This window comes from Oncorhynchus gorbuscha, unplaced genomic scaffold (genome assembly GCF_021184085.1).
Source record: "Oncorhynchus gorbuscha isolate QuinsamMale2020 ecotype Even-year unplaced genomic scaffold, OgorEven_v1.0 Un_scaffold_1712, whole genome shotgun sequence".
Lineage (NCBI taxonomy): Eukaryota > Metazoa > Chordata > Actinopteri > Salmoniformes > Salmonidae > Oncorhynchus > Oncorhynchus gorbuscha.
In genome coordinates, this window is record NW_025746409.1 from 88,661 (window position 1) to 110,313 (window position 21,653).

A 21,653-nucleotide genomic window follows, 5' to 3' on the forward strand; every position below is an offset into this window, starting at 1 on the left:
TGATCTCCATGCTGCACCATATGGTTTAATGGTGATCTCCATTCTGCACCATATGGTTTAACAGTGATCTCCATTCTGCACCATATGGTTTAATGGTGATCTCCATTCTGCCCATATGGTTTAATGGTGATCTCCATTCAGTCACTGTTAGATGTGACCAGACTATTAAAGCCACTTTGTTAGATGTGACCAGACTAGTAAAGTCACTCTGTGAGATGTGACCAGACTAGTAAAGTCACTCTGTTAGATGTGACCAGACTAGTAAAGCCACTCTGTTAGATGTGACCATACAAGTAAAGTCACTCTGTTAGATGTGACCAGACTAGTAAAGTCACTCTGTTAGATGTGACCAGACTAGTAAAGCCACTCTGTTAGATGTGACCATACTAGTAAAGTCACTCTGTTAGATGTGACCAGACTAGTAAAGTCACTCTGTTAGATGTGACCAGACTAGTAAAGTCACTCTGTTAGATGTGACCAGACTAGTAAAGCCACTCTGTTAGATGTGACCATACTAGTAAAGTCACTCTGTTAGATGTGACCAGACTAGTAAAGTCACTCTGTTAGATGTGACCAGACTAGTAAAGTCACTCTGTTAGATGTGACCAGACTCGTAAAGTCACTCTGTTAGATGTGACCAGACTATTAAAGTCACTCTGTTAGATGTGACCAGACTAGTAAAGTCACTCTGTTAGATGTGACCAGACTATTAAAGTCACTCTGTTAGATGTGACCAGACTAGTAAAGCCACCCTGTTAGATGTGACCAGACTACTAGCGTCCCACCTCACCAACAGCCAGTGAAAGTGCAGGGCGCCAAATTCAAAACAACAGAAATCCCATAATTAAAATTCCTCAAACATACAAGTATTATACACCATTTTAAAGATCAACTTCTTGTAAATCCAGCCATATTGTCCTGTTTCAAATAGGCTTTACGGCGAAAGAACACCAACCGATTATGTTAGGTCAGCGCCTAGTCACAGATAATCATACAGCCATTTTCCAGCCATGGAGAGGGCTCATAAAAGTCAGAAATAGCGATTAAATTAATCACTAACCTTTGGTGATCTTCATCAGATGGCACTCACAGGACTTCATGTTACACAATAAATGCGTGTTTTGTTCGATAAAGTTCATCTTTATGTCCAAAATCCTCATTTGAAATTATTGGCATGTTCAGAAATGCATTGTCTCAAACAAACATCCGGTGAAAGTGCAGAGAGCCACATCAATTAACAGAAATACTCATCATAAACATGGATAAAAGATACAAGTGTTAAACATACGGATACAGATAAACTTCTCCTTAATATAATGTGTTAATGTAATGCTGTGTCAGATTTGAAAAATGCTTTACGGCAAAAGCACACTTTGCGATTATGTTAGGTCAGCTCATAGCCACAGAGAACCATACAGCCATTTTCCAACCAAGGAGAGTGTCACAAAAGTCAGAAATAGCGACTACAATTAATCACTTACCTTTGATGATCTTCATCTGGTGGCACTCCCAGGTCTCCATGTTAGACAATAAATGTTCATCTTTATGTCCAAATACCTCCAATAATATTTCAACCGGACAAAAGCTTTGTCAATAGGAAAGGAGCGTTCACGATCAGGCGCATGGCTGATGAATGGACATTTCCACAGAGCACTTTCAATCAGAGGACAATCTCCCTCATTTTTCAGAGTAAAAGCCTGAAACCATGCATAAAGACTGGTCACATGTAGAAGAACCCATAGAGCTTGTGAACTGGGTCCTAAGTCTTTGTATGGTGGATAGGCTTCCAATGGAAAAACAGCCTTTCAAAATAATAGTACTTCCTGGTTGGATTCTCCTCAGGTTTTCACCTGCCATATCAGTTCTGTTATACTCAGAGACATGATTTAAACAGTTTTGGATACTTTAGAGTGGAAATATGCTTGGGGTCATTGTCCGTTTGGAAGACCCATTTGCAACTAAGCTTTTAACTTCCTGACTGACGTCTTGAGATGTTGCTTCAATATATCCACATAATTTTCCGCCCTCGTGATGCCATCTATTTTGTGAAGTGCACCAGTCTCTCCTGCAGCAAAGCACCCCCACAACATGATGCTGCCACGCCCGTGCTTCACGGGAGCCACCTAGAAAAACTACAAATTCTAGCTCATTTTTCCCAAAACAAGCCTGAAACTCTTTCTAATGACTGTTGACATCTACTGGACGCCCCAGGAAATGCAATCTGGGAGGTAATTCCATTTGATATTCCCATAGAAAATCATTATAAAAAAATATAAATACTTGGGTTGGATTCTCCTCAGGTTTTCGCCGTATCAGTTCTGTTATACTTACAGTTTTGGAAACGTTAGAGTGGAAGATTTAGGCAGTTTAATTTGGGCTTTTCATCCAAAATTCCGAATGCTGCCCCCTACCCTAGTGAAGTTAAAGCCACTCTGTGTACCTCCCTGGTTAGGTTGCAGACGCATGCCAGATCTCATCTTACAACGTCTGAATAGGTATTTAACAGATCAGCTAACCACATCGTATGATATTGCATTCCGATGCCCTACTGCACAGTTAAAGACGTGACACGCAACCATTGGTTGATGCAATGCAACATCTGCACGTCAAGTTGGTCAGGAACTCCACCAAGATCTGTATGATGTCATCATACTATTCATTTACAGCCTCTCTGTCAGATATAAATCATCAGAGTGGGAAACCAACTGACATGGAAACAATGGAGCAAATGTATCACTATCAGAGGGGTGTATTATGACATCATATAGAACTACTCAGACATTTAAAATATTACTTGATTATCAGAGGGGTGTATTATGACATCAGATAGAACTACTCAGACATTCCAAACATCACTTGATTATCAGAGGGGTGTATTATGACATTATATAGAACTACTCAGACATTCCAAACATCACTTGATTATCAGAGGGGTGTATTATGACATCATATAGAACTACTCAGACATTCCAAATCAAGCTTCATCTGTAAAATGTGACCATACTATTTATTTTACAGCCACTCTGTCAGATATAAATCATCAGAGTGGGCCACCAACTGAAATGGGTATGGGGAGAAACACCTCTGGTAGTGGGGTTACTAGGAGTCTGGAAGGTTACCGTTGTGGCTTGTTCCAGCAATGCATTGAAGGGTTCCCGCCAAGGTACGGAGGCCCTCCACAACGTTAAGAAGTAACTTCTTGTGTCTTCCAATGGTGGCTCCTTGGAGGGAAACAATGGAGCAAAATGCATCACATCCAAATAGATTATCTGTAGTGCTGGAGGAATGACACACTCCGATAAACACACAAACACACACATAGCCAGAGTTTAAAAATTATAATTTAATCACAGAGCAGTCTACATTAACACGGGCGTACTGTATATTTAAACTGAAATACTCCATATTCTCAATTCATGTTTTTCTAATAAAAACATACAAATCTATTTTTTGTACAGTTCGATTTCATATGGCATAATCAAAAAACACATTCTTTGTAAAAAAATATATATAAGACAATGGGAGCACTGTAAGTTCTCTGATGATGTGATGTGAAATATCAATTTACAGGTCCTGGGAGCATTGGAAGGCTTATCTCCTGTGTGTGTCCTCATGTCTTTTCAGGTTCGCTAGCGAGGAAAATGTCTTTCTACACTGGGAGCAGTGGTAAGGCTTCTCCCCTGTGTGCAATCTCTTATGTTCTTTCAGGTGACTTAACTGGGCAAAACTCTTTCCACACTGAGAGCAGTGGTAAGGCTTCTCTCCGGTGTGTGTTCTTTGATGACGTTTCAGGTGACCTAACTGTGTAAAACGCTTTGCACACTGGGAGCAGTGGTATGGCTTTTCCCCTGTATGTATTCTCTCATGTTCTTTCAGGTCCCTTGACTGGTTAAAACTCTTTCCACACTGGGAGCAGTGGTATGGCTTTTCTCCTGTATGTATTCTCTCGTGCATTTTCAGTGACCCTATCCGGGTAAAACTCTTTCCACACTGGGAGCAGTGATGAGGTGTATTTCCTGTGTGTGTCCTCTCGTGTCTTTTCAGGCTCGCTGACAAGGAAAAGTTCTTTCCACACTGGGAGCATTGGAAAGGTTTATCGCCTGTGTGCGTCTTCTCATGTATTTTCAGGCATCCTGATGAGGAAAATCTCTTTACACACAAGGAACAGGGGTAAGGCTTGTCTCCTGTATGTATTCTCTCATGCATTTTCAGGGACCCTATCCGGGTAAAACTCTTTGCACACTGGGAGCAGTGGTAAGGTTTATCACCTGTGTGTGTCCTCTCGTGTCTTTTCATGTTCCCTAACTGGGTAAAACTCTTCGCACACTGGGAGCAGTGGTATGGTCTTGCTGGTTTGGCCGTTTCTTCCTCTGGTTCCTCAGAGTCTGGTCTTTCTCCTGCCAAAAACAAACAAAGTGTTTATTTAATCATAGAGACATGAATGAAACTTCCACATGATTCCACATATTTATTCCACATTTTTAATCCAAATCAGATCCATTTTACAGTGTGGCTTTAGAGGAATTCTGGTAACTAGCATTAACGCAATGACTGGAAGTCTACAGGTACAGTAGCATATGCTAAGGTACCTGTATTCCCAATCTGGCCCTCATACCATCATGGTCACCTAATCATCCCCAGTCTACAATTGGCTCATTCATCCCCCATCCTCTCCCCTGAAACTATTCCCCATTTCGTTGGTTTCAATGAGAATGTGTTCTCAGTCAACTTACCTGGTAAAATAAGGGTTAAATAAAATAAGGGTTAAATAAAATAAGGGCTAAATAAAATAAGGGTTAAATAAAATAAGGGTTAAATAAAATAACGGCTAAATAACATAAGAGTTAAATAAAAGAAAGAGGGAAAAAGACATCCAGTCATTTCACTAACACTAGTTATCATTGGCTCACAAAACAACCTCTTAAGTTCCTTCCTACTGCACACAGACACCATAACAATGGTATCCAGGACTGACAGAAAATCAGAATCTCACGGTGTTCCGACATTAAATAACAACACATTCAATGTAGAACTTCACTAGAATGTCCATACAGGGGGATTCCTCACTAAGTGTCATCCTTCTACAGTAGAATGTCCATACAGGGGGATTCCTCACTACGTGTCATCCTTCTACAGTAGAATGTCCATACAGGGGGATTCGTCACGACATGTCATCCTTCTACAGTAGAATGTCCATACAGGGGGATTCCTCACTACATGTCTTTTTTTATTATTATTTTTTTAAACCTTTATTTAACCAGGCAATTCAGTTAAGAACAAATTCTCATTTTCAATGACGGCCTAGGAACAGTGGGTTAACTGCCTGTTCAGGGGCAGAACGACAGATTTGTACCTGGTCAGCTTGGGGGTTTGAACTTGCAACCTTCCGGTTACTGGTCCAACGCTCTAACCACTAGGCTACCCTGCCGCCCCATGCTTCTACAGTAGAATGCCCATACAGGGGGATTCGTCACTACATGTCATGCTTCTACAGTAGAATGCCCATACAGGGGGAGATGAGATGATAATGTAGTAATACAGAGCCTGTTCTTCTATATGGAGATGAGATGATAATGTAGCAATACAGAGCCTGTTCTTCTATTTACAGCTGTTATGGAGATGATAATGTAGCAATACAGAGCTTGTTCTTCTATATGGAGATGAGATGATAATGTAGCAATACAGAGCCTGTTCTTCTATATGGAGATGAGATGATAATGAAGCAATAGAGAGCCTGTTCTTCTATTTACAGCTGTTATGGAGATGATAATGTAGCAATACAGAGCCTGTTCTTCTATTTACAGCTGTTATGGAGATGATAATGTAGCAATACAGATTTACAGCTGTTATGGAGATGATAATGTAGCAATACAGAGCCTGTTCTTCTATTTACAGCTGTTATGGAGATGATAATGTAGCAATACAGAGCCTGTTCTTCTATTTACATCTGTTATGGAGATGAGATGATAATGGAGCCTGTTCTTCCATTTACAGCCAAATTGAATTGCCTTGAGTTTTGTGTTTTTACAGTCTTGTAAAGACAGGGGTGTTTACCGGGACAGGCAATGTGACATGCATCACTTTATTAACAATTTATCAGCGCTGGTTAATAAAGTAGCTGCTGCTTCCCACACGGATCGGATCTGGATCCAACCAGGTCTATACGGAACCGAGACACAAATTTGATTTGTTCACAGGTTATGGACACAGATTGAACATCCTTTGTTTTGGTTTTCTGAAAAAAATGGAGGAATTTCTTTTACATTAATTTATTAGTTAACGTTAAAGAATTGGGCGAAGTTTATATGGTCCCCTTTCAAACAGCTTAAATTATACCACATTCTGGTCAGCAATTGCGTTTAATATCGCCATCGATTCGCTGCAACTGAGCAAGAGACATTCAACCTTTGACCTTGTTGTTGCGATCGTTGTAAATGGTAAATAATTAGTCAATATTTAGCTTATTTAAACTGTTATTCACGGTACATACATCTTTATGTGCACCCAATATCCTTATTCATTTGGGTTTCAACACCTGAGGAAGTGGAAACTCAAATCACATTAGCTAGATCTCTAAATAATAATACTACTCCTCACAGGCCCATGGGCCGTTGGCCATGTCACCTTCATAATATATAAATCACATTAGCTAGATCTCTAAATAATAAAACTACTCCTCACAGGCCCATGGGGCGCCGGCCATGTCACCTTCATAATATATACATCACATTAGCTAGATCCATGTCACCTTCATAATATATACATCACATTAGCTAGATCCATGTCACCTTCATAATATATAAATCACATTAGCTAGATCCATGTCACCTTCATAATATATAAATCATTAGCTATTAGCTAGATCTCTAAATATTAATACTACTCCTAACAGGGGGCCATGGGCCGTTGGCCATGACACCTTCATAATATATAAATCACATTAGCTAGATTGCTACCTCTAAATAATAATACTACTCCTAACAGGCCCATGGGGCGCCGGCCATGTCACCTTCATAATATATTTTTTGTAAGCGTCAATTTTGACCATCCCACCCAACTATAAAACCAACCTGGAAGGGTTTCATAACGGTAATGACAAGAGGGTTTCGTAACGGTAACGACAAGAGGGTTTCGTAACGGTAACAACAAGAGGGTTTCGTAACGGTAACGACAAGAGGGTTTCGTAACGGTAACGACAAGAGGGTTTCGTAACGGTAACGACAAGAGGGTTTAACGACAAGAGGTTTCGTAACGGTAACGACAAGAGGGTTTCGTAACGGTAACGACAAGAGGGTTTAACGGTAACGACAAGAGGGTTTCGTAACGGTAACGACAAGAGGGTTTCGACAAGAGGGTTTCGTAACGGTAATGACAAGAGGGTTTCGTAACGGTAATGACAAGAGGGTTTCGTAACGGTAATGATAAGCTGGTTTCAAAAATGAGCGTTGCATAGATTGCCTTCAAAAAACTGTACTAGAGATTCGGTAACCCAATACATCATCAGACTGTGTCATTTGTTGACACCAATTTCATAATAATAAAATCACTGATCTTAATGATGACCCCTCTTATGTAAGTATTGTAATACCACGCATGTATTCAGATCCAGTCATCGTGGAGGTACTCAGATCCAAAGTCATCGTGGAGGTACTCAGACCCAGAGTCATCGTGGAGGTACTCAGACCCAGAGTCATCGTGGTGGTACTCAGACCCAGAGTCATCGTGGAGGTACTCAGATCCAGAGTCACCGTGGAGGTACTCAGACCCAGAGTCATCGTGGAGGTACTCAGACCCAGAGTCATCGTGGAGGTACTCAGATCCAGAGTCACCGTGGAGGTACTCAGATCCAGAGTCATTGTGGAGGTACTCAGATCCAGAGTCATCGTGGAGGTACTCAGATCCAGAGTCATGGGAGGTACTCATAATAATAATAATAATTATAATAATATAATAATAATATATGCCATTTAGCAGACGCTTTTATCCAAAGCGACTTACAGTCATGTGTGCATACATTCTACGTATGGGTGGTCCCGGGGATCGAACCCACTACCCTGGCGTTACAAGCGCCATGCTCTACCAACTGAGCTACAGAAGGACCACCCATACTCAGACCCAGAGTCATCGTGAAGGTACTGAGTACCTTCATCGTGAAGGTACTCAGATCCAGAGTCATCGTGGAGGTACTCAGATCCAGAGTCATCGTGGAGGTACTCAGATCCAGAGTCATCGTGGAGGTACTCAGATCCAGAGTCATCGCCATTTAGCAGGAGGTACTAAGATCCAGAGTCATCATTCTACGTGGAGGTACTCAGACCCAGAGTCATCGTGGAGGTACTCAGACCCAGAGTCATCGTGGAGGTACTCAGATCCTTCATCGTGGAGGTACTCAGATCCAGAGTCATCGTGGAGGTACTAAGATCCAGAGTCATCGTGGAGGTACTCAGACCCAGAGTCATCGTGGAGGTACTCAGATCCAGAGTCATCGTGGAGGTACTCAGATCCAGAGTCATCGTGGAGGTACTCAGACCCAGAGTCATCGTGGAGGTACTCAGATCCAGAGTCATCGTGGAGGTACTCAGATCCAGAGTCATCGTGGAGGTACTCAGATCCAGAGTCATCGTGGAGGTACTCAGACCCAGAGTCATCGTGGAGGTACTCAGATCCAGTCATCGTGGAGGTACTCAGATCCAGAGTCATCGTGGAGGTACTCAGATCCAGAGTCATCGTGGAGGTACTCAGATCCAGAGTCATTGTGGAGGTACTCAGATCCAGAGTCATCGTGGAGGTACTCAGATCCAGAGTCATTGTGGAGAAGAAACTAGTCTGTGGGCGTGGCGTTTGGACCGGAGCAAGGACATTGGGTAGCCGTCTTGGGTTGCCGATAGTTCATTAGCCTCTGCTGCTCTCTTGGTGTGGTGCAGGTGAAGTACCCCTCTACTGCTCTCTTGGTGTGGTGCAGGTGAAGTACCCCTCTACTGCTCTCTTGGTGTGGTGCAGGTGAAGTACCCCTCTACTGCTCTCTTGGTGTGGTGCAGGTGAAGTACCCCTCTACTGCTCTCTTGGTGTGGTGCAGGTGAAGTACCCCTCTACTGCTCTCTTGGTGTGGTGCAGGTGAAGTACCCCTCTGCTGCTCTCTTGGTGTGGTGCAAGGTGAAGTACTCCTCTACTGCTCTCTTGGTGTGGTGCAGGTGAAGTACCCCTCTACTGCTCTCTTGGTGTGGTGCAGGTGAAGTACCCCTCTACTGATCTCTTGGTGTGGTGCAGGTGAAGTACCCCTCTACTGCTCTCTTGGTGTGGTGCAGGTGAAGTACCCCTCTACTGCTCTCTTGGTGTGGTGCAGGTGAAGTACCCCTCTACTGCTCTCTTGGTGTGGTGCAGGTGAAGTACCCCTCTACTGCTCTCTTGGTGTGGTGCAGGTGAAGTACCCCTCTACTGCTCTCTTGGTGTGGTGCAGGTGAAGTACCCCTCTGCTGCTGTCTTGGTGTGGTGCAGGTGAAGTACCCCTCTACTGCTCTCTTGGTGTGGTGCAGGTGAAGTACCCCTCTACTGCTCTCTTGGTGTGGTGCAGGTGAAGTACCCCTCTGCTGCTCTCTTGGTGTGGTGCAGGTGAAGTACCCCTCTACTGCTCTCTTGGTGTGGTGCAGGTGAAGTACCCTCTGCTGCTGTCTTGGTGTGGTGCAGGTGAAGTACCCCTCTACTGCTCTCTTGGTGTGGTGCAGGTGAAGTACCCCTCTACTGCTCTCTTGGTGTGGTGCAGGTGAAGTACCCCTCTGCTGCTCTCTTGGTGTGGTGCAGGTGAAGTACCCCTCTACTGCTCTCTTGGTGTGGTGCAGGTGAAGTACCCCTCTACTGCTCTCTTGGTGTGGTGCAGGTGAAGAACCAGCATGGAGCCCTAGAGATGTGTTATTGACTGTGACTATGGAACCCTAGAGATGTGTTATTGACTGTGACTATGGAACCCTAGAGATGTGTTATTGACTGTGACTATGGAACCCTAGATATGTGTTATTGACTGTGACTATGGAACCCTAGAGATGTGTTATTGACTGTGACTATGGAACCCTAGAGATGTGTTATTGACTGTGACTATGGACCAGCATGGAATCCTAGATGCAGTTGAGGTCGTAAGTTTTTCAACCACTCCACACATTTATTGTTAACAAACTATAGTTTTGGCAAGTCAGTTAGGACATCTACTTTGTGCATGACACAAGTAAATTTTCCAACATTTGTTTACAGACAGAGTATTTCACTTATAATTCACTGTATCACAATTCCAGTGGGTCAGAAGTTGACTTTGCCTTTAAACAGCTTGGAAAATTCCAGAAAATTATGTCATGGCTTTAGAAGCTTCTGATAGGCTAATTGACATCATTTTAGTCAATTGGCGGTGTACCTGTTGATGTATTTCAAGGCCTACCTTCAAACTCAGTGCCTCTTTGCTTGACATCATGAGAAAATCAAAAGAAATCAGCCAAGACCTCAAAAAAAAAATTGTAGACCTCCACAAACAGCAAAGGACATTGTGAAAATGCTGGAGGAACCAGGTACAAAAGTATCTATATCCACAGTAAAACGAGTTCTATATTGACATAACCTGAAAGGCCGCTCAGCAAGGAAGAAGCCACTGCTCCAAAACTGCCATAAAAAAGCCAGACTACGGTTTGCAACTGCACATGGGGACAAAGATCGTACTTTTTGGAGAAATGTCCTCTGGTCTGATGAAACAAAAATAGAACTGTTTGGCCATAATGACCATCATTATTTTTGGAGGAAAAACGGGGAGGCTTGCAAGCCGAAGAACACCATCCCAACTGTGAAGCACGGGGGTGACAGCATCATGTTGTGTGGGTACTTTGCTGCAGGAGGGACTGTTGCACTTCACTAAATAAATGGCATCAGGAGGAAGGAAAATGATATGGACATATTGAAACAGCATCTCATGACATCAGTCAGGAAGTTAAAGCTTGGTTGCAAACGGGTCTTCCAAATGGACAATGGTCCCAAGCACACTTCCAAAGTTGTGGCAAAATTACTTAACTGGACAACAAAGTCAAGGTATTTGAGTGGCCATCACAAAGCCCTGACCTCAATCCTATAGGTAATGTGTGGGCAGAACTGAAGAAGAGTGTGAGAGCAAGGAGGCCTACAAACCTGACTCAGTTACACCAGCTCTGTCAGGAGGAATGGGCCAAAATTCACCCAACTTATTGTGGGAAGCTTGTGGAAGGCTACCCAAAATGTTTGACCCAAATTAAACAATTTAAAGGCAATGCTACCAAATACTAATTGAGTGTATGTGAACTTCTGACCCACTGGGAATGTGATGAAAGTAATTAAAGCTGAAATAAATTATTCTCTCTACTATTATTCTGACATTTCACATTCTTAATATAAAGTGGTGATCCTAACTGACCTAAGACAGGGCATTTTTACAAGGATTTAATGTCAGGAATTGTGAAAAACTGAGTTTAAATATATTTGGCTAAGGTGTATGTTAGTAAGGTTTCATATCAACAATTTGATTTATATTTTTGAATAAGGTTTCATGTAAAAAAAAAATGATTTTATGTGAGTAAGGTTTCATAAAAACAATATGACTTCAAGTTGCATAAACAAAAACACAAATTCCCAGTCAAAAACACAAGTCAGAACACAGCCTCTCTATTCTCTCATGTGATTTCAGGTCCTCTGACTGAGAAAATGTCTTTCCACATTGAGAACAGTGGAAAGGCTTCTCTCCTGAATGTGTTCTTTCATGTGATTTCAGGTGCTTTAACAGGTTAAAACTCTTCCCACATTGGGAGCAGTGGTAAGACTTCTTTCCAGAGTGTATTCTGTTATGTATTTTCAGGCTCCCTAACTGGGTGAAACTCTTGCCACACTGAGAACATTGGTAAGGTTTTTCTCCTGTGTGTATTCTCTCATGCCTTTTCATGTTAACTAACAAGGTAAAACTCTTTCCACATTGGGAACATTGGTAAGGCTTTTCTCCTGTGTGTATTCTCTCATGCCTTTTCATGTTAACTAACACGGTAAAACTCTTTCCACATTGGGAACATTGGAAAGGCTTTTCTCCCGTGTGTGTCCTCTCATGCTCTTTAAGGTTCCGTAACTTCATAAAAGTCTTTCCACAATGGGAACAGTGGTGTCGTCTTGCTGGTTTGGGAGTCTCTGGTTCTGGTTTCCCTGAAGGACTCTTCCCGCTATCTGAGAATCTCTTCCTACTGGAGTGAGAATCTGGTCTCTTTCCTGCCAAAGACATATTATTGTGTTAAACAAAGACCTGAATGAAACCTGAAACATGATACAACTTTATTTCTATTAGGGTTGCAAAAACCCAGGTAGCTTTTCACAAAAATCCCAAGTTTTCCAGATATCCTGGTTAGAGGTAGAGGTCTTCACGGGTCCAAAAAGTTGGACCTGTTCCCTGGGAAATCCGGGACCTGGGGTTCTACCACCCGGGGATCCGATCCAGGGGACCTGGGGTTCTACCACCCGGATCCAAAAGGGACCTGGGGTTCTAGGGGACCTGGGGTTCTACCACCCGGATCCAAAAGGGACCTGGGGTTCTACCACCCCAAAGGATCCAAATCCAAAAGGGACCTGGGGTTCTACCACCCGGATCCAAAAGGGACCTGGGGTTCTACCACCCGGATCCAAAAGGGACCTGGGATTCTACCACCCCTAAAGGATCCAAAAAAGGACCTGGGGTTCTACCACCCGGATCCAAAAGGGACCTGGGGTTCTACCACCCGTATCCAAAAGGACCTGGGGTTCTACCACCCGGATCCTGGATCAAATCAAATCAAATCAAATTTATTTATATAGCCCTTCGGGTTCTGTAAAAGCCACTCCCTAGATCCAAAAGGGACCTGTGGTTCTCTTCTGGCTGTGCCCAGATCCAAGATAAAGTGACCTGGGGTTCTGGAGCAGCAACAGTCAGGTGGATCCTAAAGGGACCTGGGCTCAGGTCCTCTTACCCAGTCCTCTTCTGGCTGTGCCGGATCCTAAGATGGGACCAGCATGGGAATAATAGTTCTACCACCAGGTGGACGGATCCTCATGAGGTAGTCCTGGGACATGGTCCTGGGGTTCTGGAGCAGCAGCATGGCCAGGTGGACTGGGGACTGAAGGGGATCATGTCTAGTCCTGGGGCATTCTACCACCCGGATCCGATTTACGGGACCTGGAGTTCTAAACAAACTCCCTACCCCCCGGCATAAATACTGGAGGCTGAGACAGGGGGGTCACCTGGAGTTCTACCACCCGGATCCGAACTAACAAAAAGCAGCAGGAAAGTTGTATTTTTAAAAATTACTTTATTATCTGAAGCTGACAAAGTAGGAGAAGAGCGGGAGAGGGGCCGTACTATGAAAGCCTGGGCTACAGTCGACTAATAGCTACCATTACCAGGTTACTTATCAAATAATATTACGTAGTACCTGTCTAAAAACCAGGGAGAAACTAGTTAAGCTACATAGCTAAGGTTAGCTAGCTACTCTAATTCAGGCCGGGAGTGCATACGCTTTCCGATCCTACAGTTACAAACAACAACAACTCCATTCAGACTATTAGGTAGCAGTCTACCTGTTGGCTCTTGGTCGTTGCAGACTATCCTTCTGCTTGACCTTTTATTCCGTCATTTTAATTCCATCTTCTTTTAATTAATCCATTTTTGCTGTTTGCCTACAATCCTTAGTGACTTGACCAGCCACTACTGAAGTGCTTTAGTAGAAGAAAGAGATGGCCCTGAACTGAACGTTGATCCTCCCCATCGGGATTCTGTTTTCTAAACTGAGTTCCTGTCCTGATTGGTTAACATGTCGTGTGGAAGGTCATGCCACGGGAGGAAAACGCAAGGTCATGTGTCTCCTAACTTTTGCCACACAGAGAGGATCTGTACAAATGTCTCTCTACTGCATAAGTCACGTTCAGATCTGTACGGGCCCTTCTCTCTCTACTGCAGAAGTCACGTTCAGGTCTGTACGGGCCCTTCTCTCTCTACTGCAGAAGTCACGTTCAGATCTGTACGGGCCCTTCTCTCTCTACTGGGCCCTTCTCTCTCTCTACTGCAGAAGTCACGTTCAGGTCTTCTCTCTACTGCAGAAGTCACGGGCCCTTCTCTCTCTACTGCAGAAGTCACGTTCAGATCTGTACGGGCCCTTCTCTCTCTCTACTGCAGAAGTCACGTTCAGATCTGTATGGGCCCTTCCGGACCAGTCAGTTAAAATCACACCCTCAGACTGAAGTATGTTGCGAACGATAGAACAGTGGAATAATTCAGTTTGAGCCGACATAGGGAGGAGGTCAGAGACCTGTCCATGTGGTGCCAGGACAACAACCTCTCTCTCAACGTGATCAAGACAGCGTGATCAAGACTAAGGAGATGATTATGGACTACAGGAAAAAGAGGACCGAGCACCCCCCCATTCTCATCGATGGGGCTGCAGTGGAGCAGGTTGAGAGCTTCAAGTTCCTTGGTTTTCCACATCACCAACAAACTAACATGGTCCAAGCACACCAAGACACCTGTGAAGAGGGCACGGTAAAACCTATTCCCCCTCAGGAGACTAAAAATATTTGGCATAGGTCCTCAGATCCTCAAAAGGTCCTACAGCATCACTGCCTGGTACGGCAACTGCTCGGCCTCCGACTGCAAGGCACGACAGAGGGTAGTGCGAACGGCCCAGTAAATCACTGGGACCAAGGTTCCTGCCATCCAGGACCTCTATAATAGGTGGTGTCAGAGGAAGGCCCTAAAAAATGTCAAAGACTCCAGCCATCCTAATAATAGACTGTTCTCTCTGCTACCGCACGGCAAGCAGGACCGGAGCGCCAAGTCTAGGTCCAAGAGGCTTCTAAACAGCTTCAACCCCCAGGCCCCACTATAGGTAGGTGTTATACCAACTGGGATATCTAATAACACTATAGGTAGTTGTTATAACAGGTAGGATATCTAACAACACTACAGGTATTATAACAGGTGGGATATCTAACAACACTACAGGTGTTATAACAGGTGGGATATCTAACAACACTATAGGTATTATAACAGGTAGGATATCTAACAACACTATACACTATAGGTAGGTGTTATAACAGGTAGGATATCTAACAACACTATAGGTATTATAACAGGTGGGATATCTAACAACACTACAGGTGTTATAACAGGTGGGATATCTAACAACACTATAGGTAGGTGTTATAACAACTGGGATATCTAATAACACTATAGGTAGTTGTTATAACAGGTAGGATATTTAAACAACACTATAGGTAGGTGTTATAACAGGTAGGATATCTAACAACACTATAGGTGTTATAACAGTTATCTAACAACACTACTGGGTATATAACTAATATCTACACTATAGGTAGGTGTTATAACAACTGGGATATAACTAATAACACTATAGGTAGGTGTTATAACAGGTAGGATATCTAACAACACTATAGGTGTTAGGTGTTATAACAACTGGTGTTATCTAATAACACTATAGGTATTATAACAGGTAGGATATCTAACAACACTACAGGTGTTATAACAGGTAGGATACCTAACAACACTACATATAACTAATAAACACTATAGGTAGGTGTTATAACAGGTAGGATACCTAACAACACTACAGGTGTTATAACAGGTAGGATACCTAACAACACTACAGGTGTTATAACAGGTGCTATGTCAAAATTAGGGGATATCTAACAACACTTCTTTTATAGTGGATGGGGTTGCTAACAACACTATTGGGGTTATAACACAAACTCTACAGGTTTATAACAGTGGATATCTTTATGTTATAACAGGTAGGATAAATGGGGTGTTATAACAGGTAGGATACCCATGTTTATAACAGGTAGGATATCTAACAACACTATAGACTGTTAACCTAACAACACTACTGCTTTCACCTAACAACACTAGGTTTATAACAGGTGATACAAGCCACTACTGTAAACCCATGTCAAAATTACTGCTTTCACTCTTTGCTATACAAAACTAGGTTTATTTAATTAAATGACAAGCCCTATTGACAAGCTTAACCCCTACTGCTTTCACCTATACAATAGGTTTATTGACAAGCCCTACTTAACCCCTACTGCTTTCACCTATACAATAGGTTTATTGACAAGCCCTACTTAACCCCTACTGCTTTCACCTATACAATAGGTGGTCCTAGCAATAATGAAAGTTACCAGCACAGCACACCCACTGACGATTTTATGAACTTGTTCTCAGTACTGAAATGAGCCTAAAAATGATGCGGTAATGATAAATGTGTGTTTTGGTAAAGAGAGGCCCTCAGCTTCATCTGGAAGAAATAGGAGACAGACATTATGAGTCAGCAAACTACTGACCACATCACTAAAGCCCATTCATGCCTCCATGTTGGTAAGGTAATGGTTCTCTAAGTGTTTACCACATCATTAAAGCCCAACATCTCCATGTTGGTATGGTAATGGTTCTCTAAGTGTTTACCACATCACTAAAGCCCATTCATACCTCCATGTTGGTAAGGTAATGGTTCTCTAAGTGTTTACCACATCACTAAAGCCCAACATTTCCATGTTGGTAAGGTAATGATTCTCTAAGTGTTTACCACATCACTAAAGCCCAACATTTCCATGTTGGTAAGGTAATGGTTCTCTAAGTGTTTACCACATAATTAAAGCCCATTCATGTCTCCATGTTGGTACGGTAATGGTTCTCTAAGTGTTGACCACATCACTAAAGCCCATTCATACCTCCATGTTGGTAAGGTAATGGTTCTCTAAGTGTTTACCACATCACTAAAGCCCAACATTTCCATGTTGGTAAGGTAATGATTCTCTAAGTGTTTACCACATCACTAAAGCCCAACATTTCCATGTTGGTAAGGTAATGGTTCTCTAAGTGTTTACCACATAACTAAAGCCCATTCATGTCTCCATGTTGGTATGGTAATGTGTCTCTAAGTGTTTCTCTAAACATCTCCATGTTGACCCACATCACTAAAGCCCATTCATGTCTCCATGTTGATAAGGTAATGGTTCTCTAAGTGTTTACCACATCACTAAAGCCCATTCATTTCCATGTTGGTATGGTAATGGTTCTCTAAGTGTTTACCACATCACTAAAGCCCATTCATGTCTCCATGTTGGTATGGTAATGGTTCTCTAAGTGTTGACCACATCACTAAAGCCCATTCATACCTCCATGTTGATATGGTAATGGTTCTCTAAGTGTTTACCACATCACTAAAGCCCATTCATGCCTCCATGTTGGTAAGGTAATGGTTCTCTAAGTGTTGACCACATCACTAAAGCCCATTCATACCTCCATGTTGATAAGGTAATGGGTCTCTTATGTTTTTCCCAATCCAATCTTTTTTTGTCATTTCGGTAATGTCAAGGTCAAGTGTCGTAAAGGTGGTGTTTGAGAATAAGATCCTCATTCTGAATGCATAAGTGAAAAACAAACTTGTGCTCATCTCAGGGCTCCTCCACTGGATGATGCATCAGGGGTGAATAAAACTGAATAAAAACAAATATTGGAGTTTTTACAGCAACTTGAACCAGTGTTACGGGAATGAGAAATATGTCCACAATATGTCCACTTACACGTTTTTATACAAATATTAGTAACTTTTACATTTCAATACCTCATCTTCAAACATGTGACCGAACAATCTTCAAGGACTGAAGAGTTTGTGCCCCCGTTTTTAAGACACTACTTACTGGTGTTACTCAGATCTCCCGTCTCTTCTTCCTCCTCTTTCAACGTGACAGTAATCTGCCCCTCCTCTTCTTCCTCTTTCAACGTGACAGTAATCTCCCCCTCCATCTTCACTCCAAAAACTTCTTCCTCCTCTTGTTTAACAGTAACATCCTCCTCCTCTTTCACTCTGAAAGCTTCTTTCTCTTCTTTCACAGTAACAGCCTCCTCTTCTTTCACAGTAACAGCCTCCTCTTCTTTCACTGTAACAGCCTCCTCTTCTTTCACTGTAACTTCCTCCTCCTCTTTCACTCTGAAAGCTTCATTCGCTTCTTCTTTCACAGTAACAGACTCATCCTCTACTTCTTGTTTAACTGTGTCAGCCTCTTCTTCTTTTTCCGTCCAGCAGACCTCCTCTTCTTCAGCAGGAGTGGAGTAGCTAAGTGAACTCATGGTCGGGGATGTTAACTAGCTAGCTACTTAGCATTAGCGATTAGCCTCGTGCAAAGCTAACTTAGCAAGCCAGCTACCTGACAAACAACGTAAATATTAACGTTACATTAAATGGGCCAACAAATAGACACGGCAGAAGTATGTTTAAAACACAGTGACTGTTTTCGATAATGTTGGCTACGGAGGTGGCCGACTAACTGTTGTTACTGTTGATGAAGTGTCCCGTCCACTACATTAGACGTCACACTAGAAGTATCACCTGAAATCTGCACATCGCCATCTGCTGACTGGAGTGGGTAACGCAGTTGTATTTATTATTATTACTATTAGAATGAAAGGCATCTGGTGAAGGTCAACAACATGATATATTACTATTAGAATGAAAGGCTGGGCATCTGGTGAAGGTCAACAACATGATATATTACTATTAGAATGAAAGGCATCAACAACATGATATATTACTATTAGAATGTGAAGGTCAACAACATGATATATTACTATTAGAATGAAAGGCTGGGCATCTGGTGAAGGTCAACAACATGATATATTACTATTAGAATGAAAGGCTGGGCATCTGGTGAAGGTCAACAACATGATATATTACTATTAGAATGAAAGGCTGGGCATCTGGTGAAGGTCAACAACATGATATATTACTATTAGAATGAAAGGCATCTGGTGAAGGTCAAAGGTCAACATGATATATTACTATTAGAATGAAAGGCTGGGCATCTGGTGAAGGTCAACAACATGATATATTACTATTAGAATGAAAGGCTGGACATCTGGTGAAGGTCAACAACATGATATATTACTATTAGAATGAAAGGCATCTGGTGAGGATGATATATTACTATTAGGATAATCTGGTGAAGGTCAACAACATGATATATTACTATTAGGAATACCTAGGATAGGATAAGTAATCCCTCTCACCCCCTCCCCCTAAGTTTTAGATGCACTATTGTTAAGTGACTGTCCCACTGGATGTCATAAGGTGAATGCACCAATTTGTAAGTCGCTCTGGATAAGAGCGTCTGCTAAATGACTTAAATGTAAAATGTAAATGAAAGGCTGGGCATCTGGTGAAGGTCAACAACATGATATATTACTATTAGAATGAAAGGCTTGTATGGAAACCAACATCGTTTCTCTGTCCAATAGAATAACTCCTCTGTCCAATAGAATAACTCCTCTGTCCAATATAATAACTCCTCTGTCCAATAGAATAACTCCTCTGTCCAATAGAATAACTCCTCTTTCCAATAGAATAACTCCTCTGTCCAATAGAATAACTCCTCTTTCCAATAGAGTAACTCCTCTGTCCAATAGAATAACTCCTCTTTCCAATAGAGTAACTCCTCTGTCCAATAGAATAACTCCTCTGTCCAATAGAATAACTCCTCTGTCCAATAGAATAACTCCTCTTTCCAATAGAATAACTCCTCTGTCCAATAGAATAACTCCTCTTTCCAATAGAGTAACTCCTCTGTCCAATAGAATAACTCCTCTGTCCAATAGAATAACTCCTCTGTCCAATAGAATAACTCCTCTTTCCAATAGAATAACTCCTCTGTGCTTGGAATGTAATCCCTTATGCCAGCGAGCTCATTTTAGATGAGGGTATTAACAGTCAGCTACTAGGCATCTACAATAAGAACATACTACTTACCCTTTTGACCAACATTATTGTCCTTTCACAATGTTATGAATGTTAGGGGACATTGGTCCTTCCTCAATGTTATGAATGTTAGGGGACATTGGTCCTTCCTCAATGTTATGAATGTTAGGGGACATTGGTCCTTCCTCAATGTTATGAATGTTAGGGACATTGGTCCTTCCTCAATGTTATGAATGTTAGGGGACATTGGTCCTTCCTCAATGCTGTGAATGTTAGGGGACATTGGTCCATCCTCAATGCTGTGAATTTGAGTGACATTGGACCTTCCTCAATGTTGTGAATTTGAGTGACGTTGCCAATTCTTGTTCCCGAATGTATTTAGATATTTGGTTCTAAAACTTGAACTTGAGGTGCAGAGCATTCATTCAGTATTCAGACCCTTTCACCTTAAATAGACAGAGCATTCATTCAGTATTCAGACTGCTTCACTTTTTCCACATGTTGTTACGTTACAGCCTTGTTCTGAAACGGATTAAACACTTGGTTTTTTTCTCGTCATCAATATACACACAATACTCGATGACAAAGCAAAAACAGGTTGTTTGACATGATGAAATGTATAAAATAAAAATACATATGATATTTACATAAATATCCAGACTCAGTACTTTGTTGAAGCACCTTGAGCAGCAATTACAGCCTTGAGTAATTACATTTACATTTACATTTAAGTCATTTAGCAGACGCTCTTATCCAGAGCGACTTACTAATTCTTGGGTATGACACTACAAGCTTGGCTAATAAAATAATAGTATTTGGGGAGTTTCTCCAATTCTTCTCTGCAGATCCTGCTAAAGCTAACTCTCTCTCCTCTGCTCTCATCCTTCTAGATCTATCGGCTGCCTTCGATACTGTGAACCATCAGATCCTCCTCTCCACCCTCTCCGAGTTGGGCATCTCCGGCGCGGCCCACGCTTGGATTGCGTCCTACCTGGCAGGTCGCTCCTACCAGGTGGCGTGGCGAGAATCTGTCTCCTCACCACGCGCTCTCACCACTGGTGTCCCCCAGGGCTCTGTTCTTGGCCCTCTCCTATTCTCGCTATACACCAAGTCACTTGGCTCTGTCATAACCTCACATGGTCTCTCTTATCATTGCTATGCAGACGACACACAATTAATCTTCTCCTTTCCCCCTTCTGATGACCAGGTGGCGAATCGCATCTCTGCATGTCTGGCAGACATATCAGTGTGGATGACGGATCACCACCTCAAGCTGAACCTCGGCAAGACGGAGCTGCTCTTCCTCCCGGGGAAGGACTGCCCGTTCCATGATCTCGCCATCACGGTTGACAACTCCATTGTGTCCTCCTCCCAGAGCGCCAAGAACCTTGGCGTGATCCTGGACAACACCCTGTCGTTCTCAACCAACATCAAGGCGGTGGCCCGTTCCTGTAGGTTCATGCTCTACAACATCCGCAGAGTACGACCCTGGCTCACACAGGAAGCGGCGCAGGTCCTAATCCAGGCACTTGTCATCTCCCGTCTGGATTACTGCAACTCGCTGTTGGCTGGGCTCCCTGCCTGTGCCATTAAACCCCTTCAACTCATCCAGAACGCCGCAGCCCGTCTGGTGTTCAACCTTCCCAAGTTCTCTCACGTCACCCCGCTCCTCCGTTCTCTCCACTGGCTTCCAGTTGAAGCTCGCATCCGCTACAAGACCATGGTGCTTGCCTACGGAGCTGTGAGGGGAACGGCACCTTAGTACCTCCAGGCTCTGATCAGGCCCTACACCCAAACAAGGGCACTGCGTTCATCCACCTCTGGCCTGCTCGCCTCCCTACCACGGAGGAAGTACAGCTCCCGCTCAGCCCA

General features: G+C 42.8%; 1 protein-coding gene across 2 annotated transcripts; it reads right to left on the bottom strand.

Moving 5' to 3' along the window:
- Window positions 1–3,369: 3,369 nt before the first annotated feature.
- LOC124023893 (zinc finger protein 501-like) lies at window positions 3,370–18,372 on the bottom strand. 2 transcript variants are annotated; one of them, XM_046338056.1, is made up of 2 exons: window positions 17,731–18,372; window positions 3,370–4,397 (listed from the first exon to the last, which is right to left on the bottom strand). In XM_046338056.1, the coding sequence occupies exons 1-2, from the start codon at window positions 18,158–18,160 to the stop codon at window positions 3,592–3,594; spliced, it is 1,236 nt and encodes a 411-aa protein (XP_046194012.1). In that variant the 5' UTR covers window positions 18,161–18,372; the 3' UTR covers window positions 3,370–3,591. The 2 variants fall into 2 exon arrangements, with proteins under 2 accessions (XP_046194012.1, XP_046194013.1); XM_046338057.1 differs by lacking the exon at window positions 3,370–4,397 and adding an exon at window positions 11,564–12,255.
- Window positions 18,373–21,653: the final 3,281 nt, after the last annotated feature.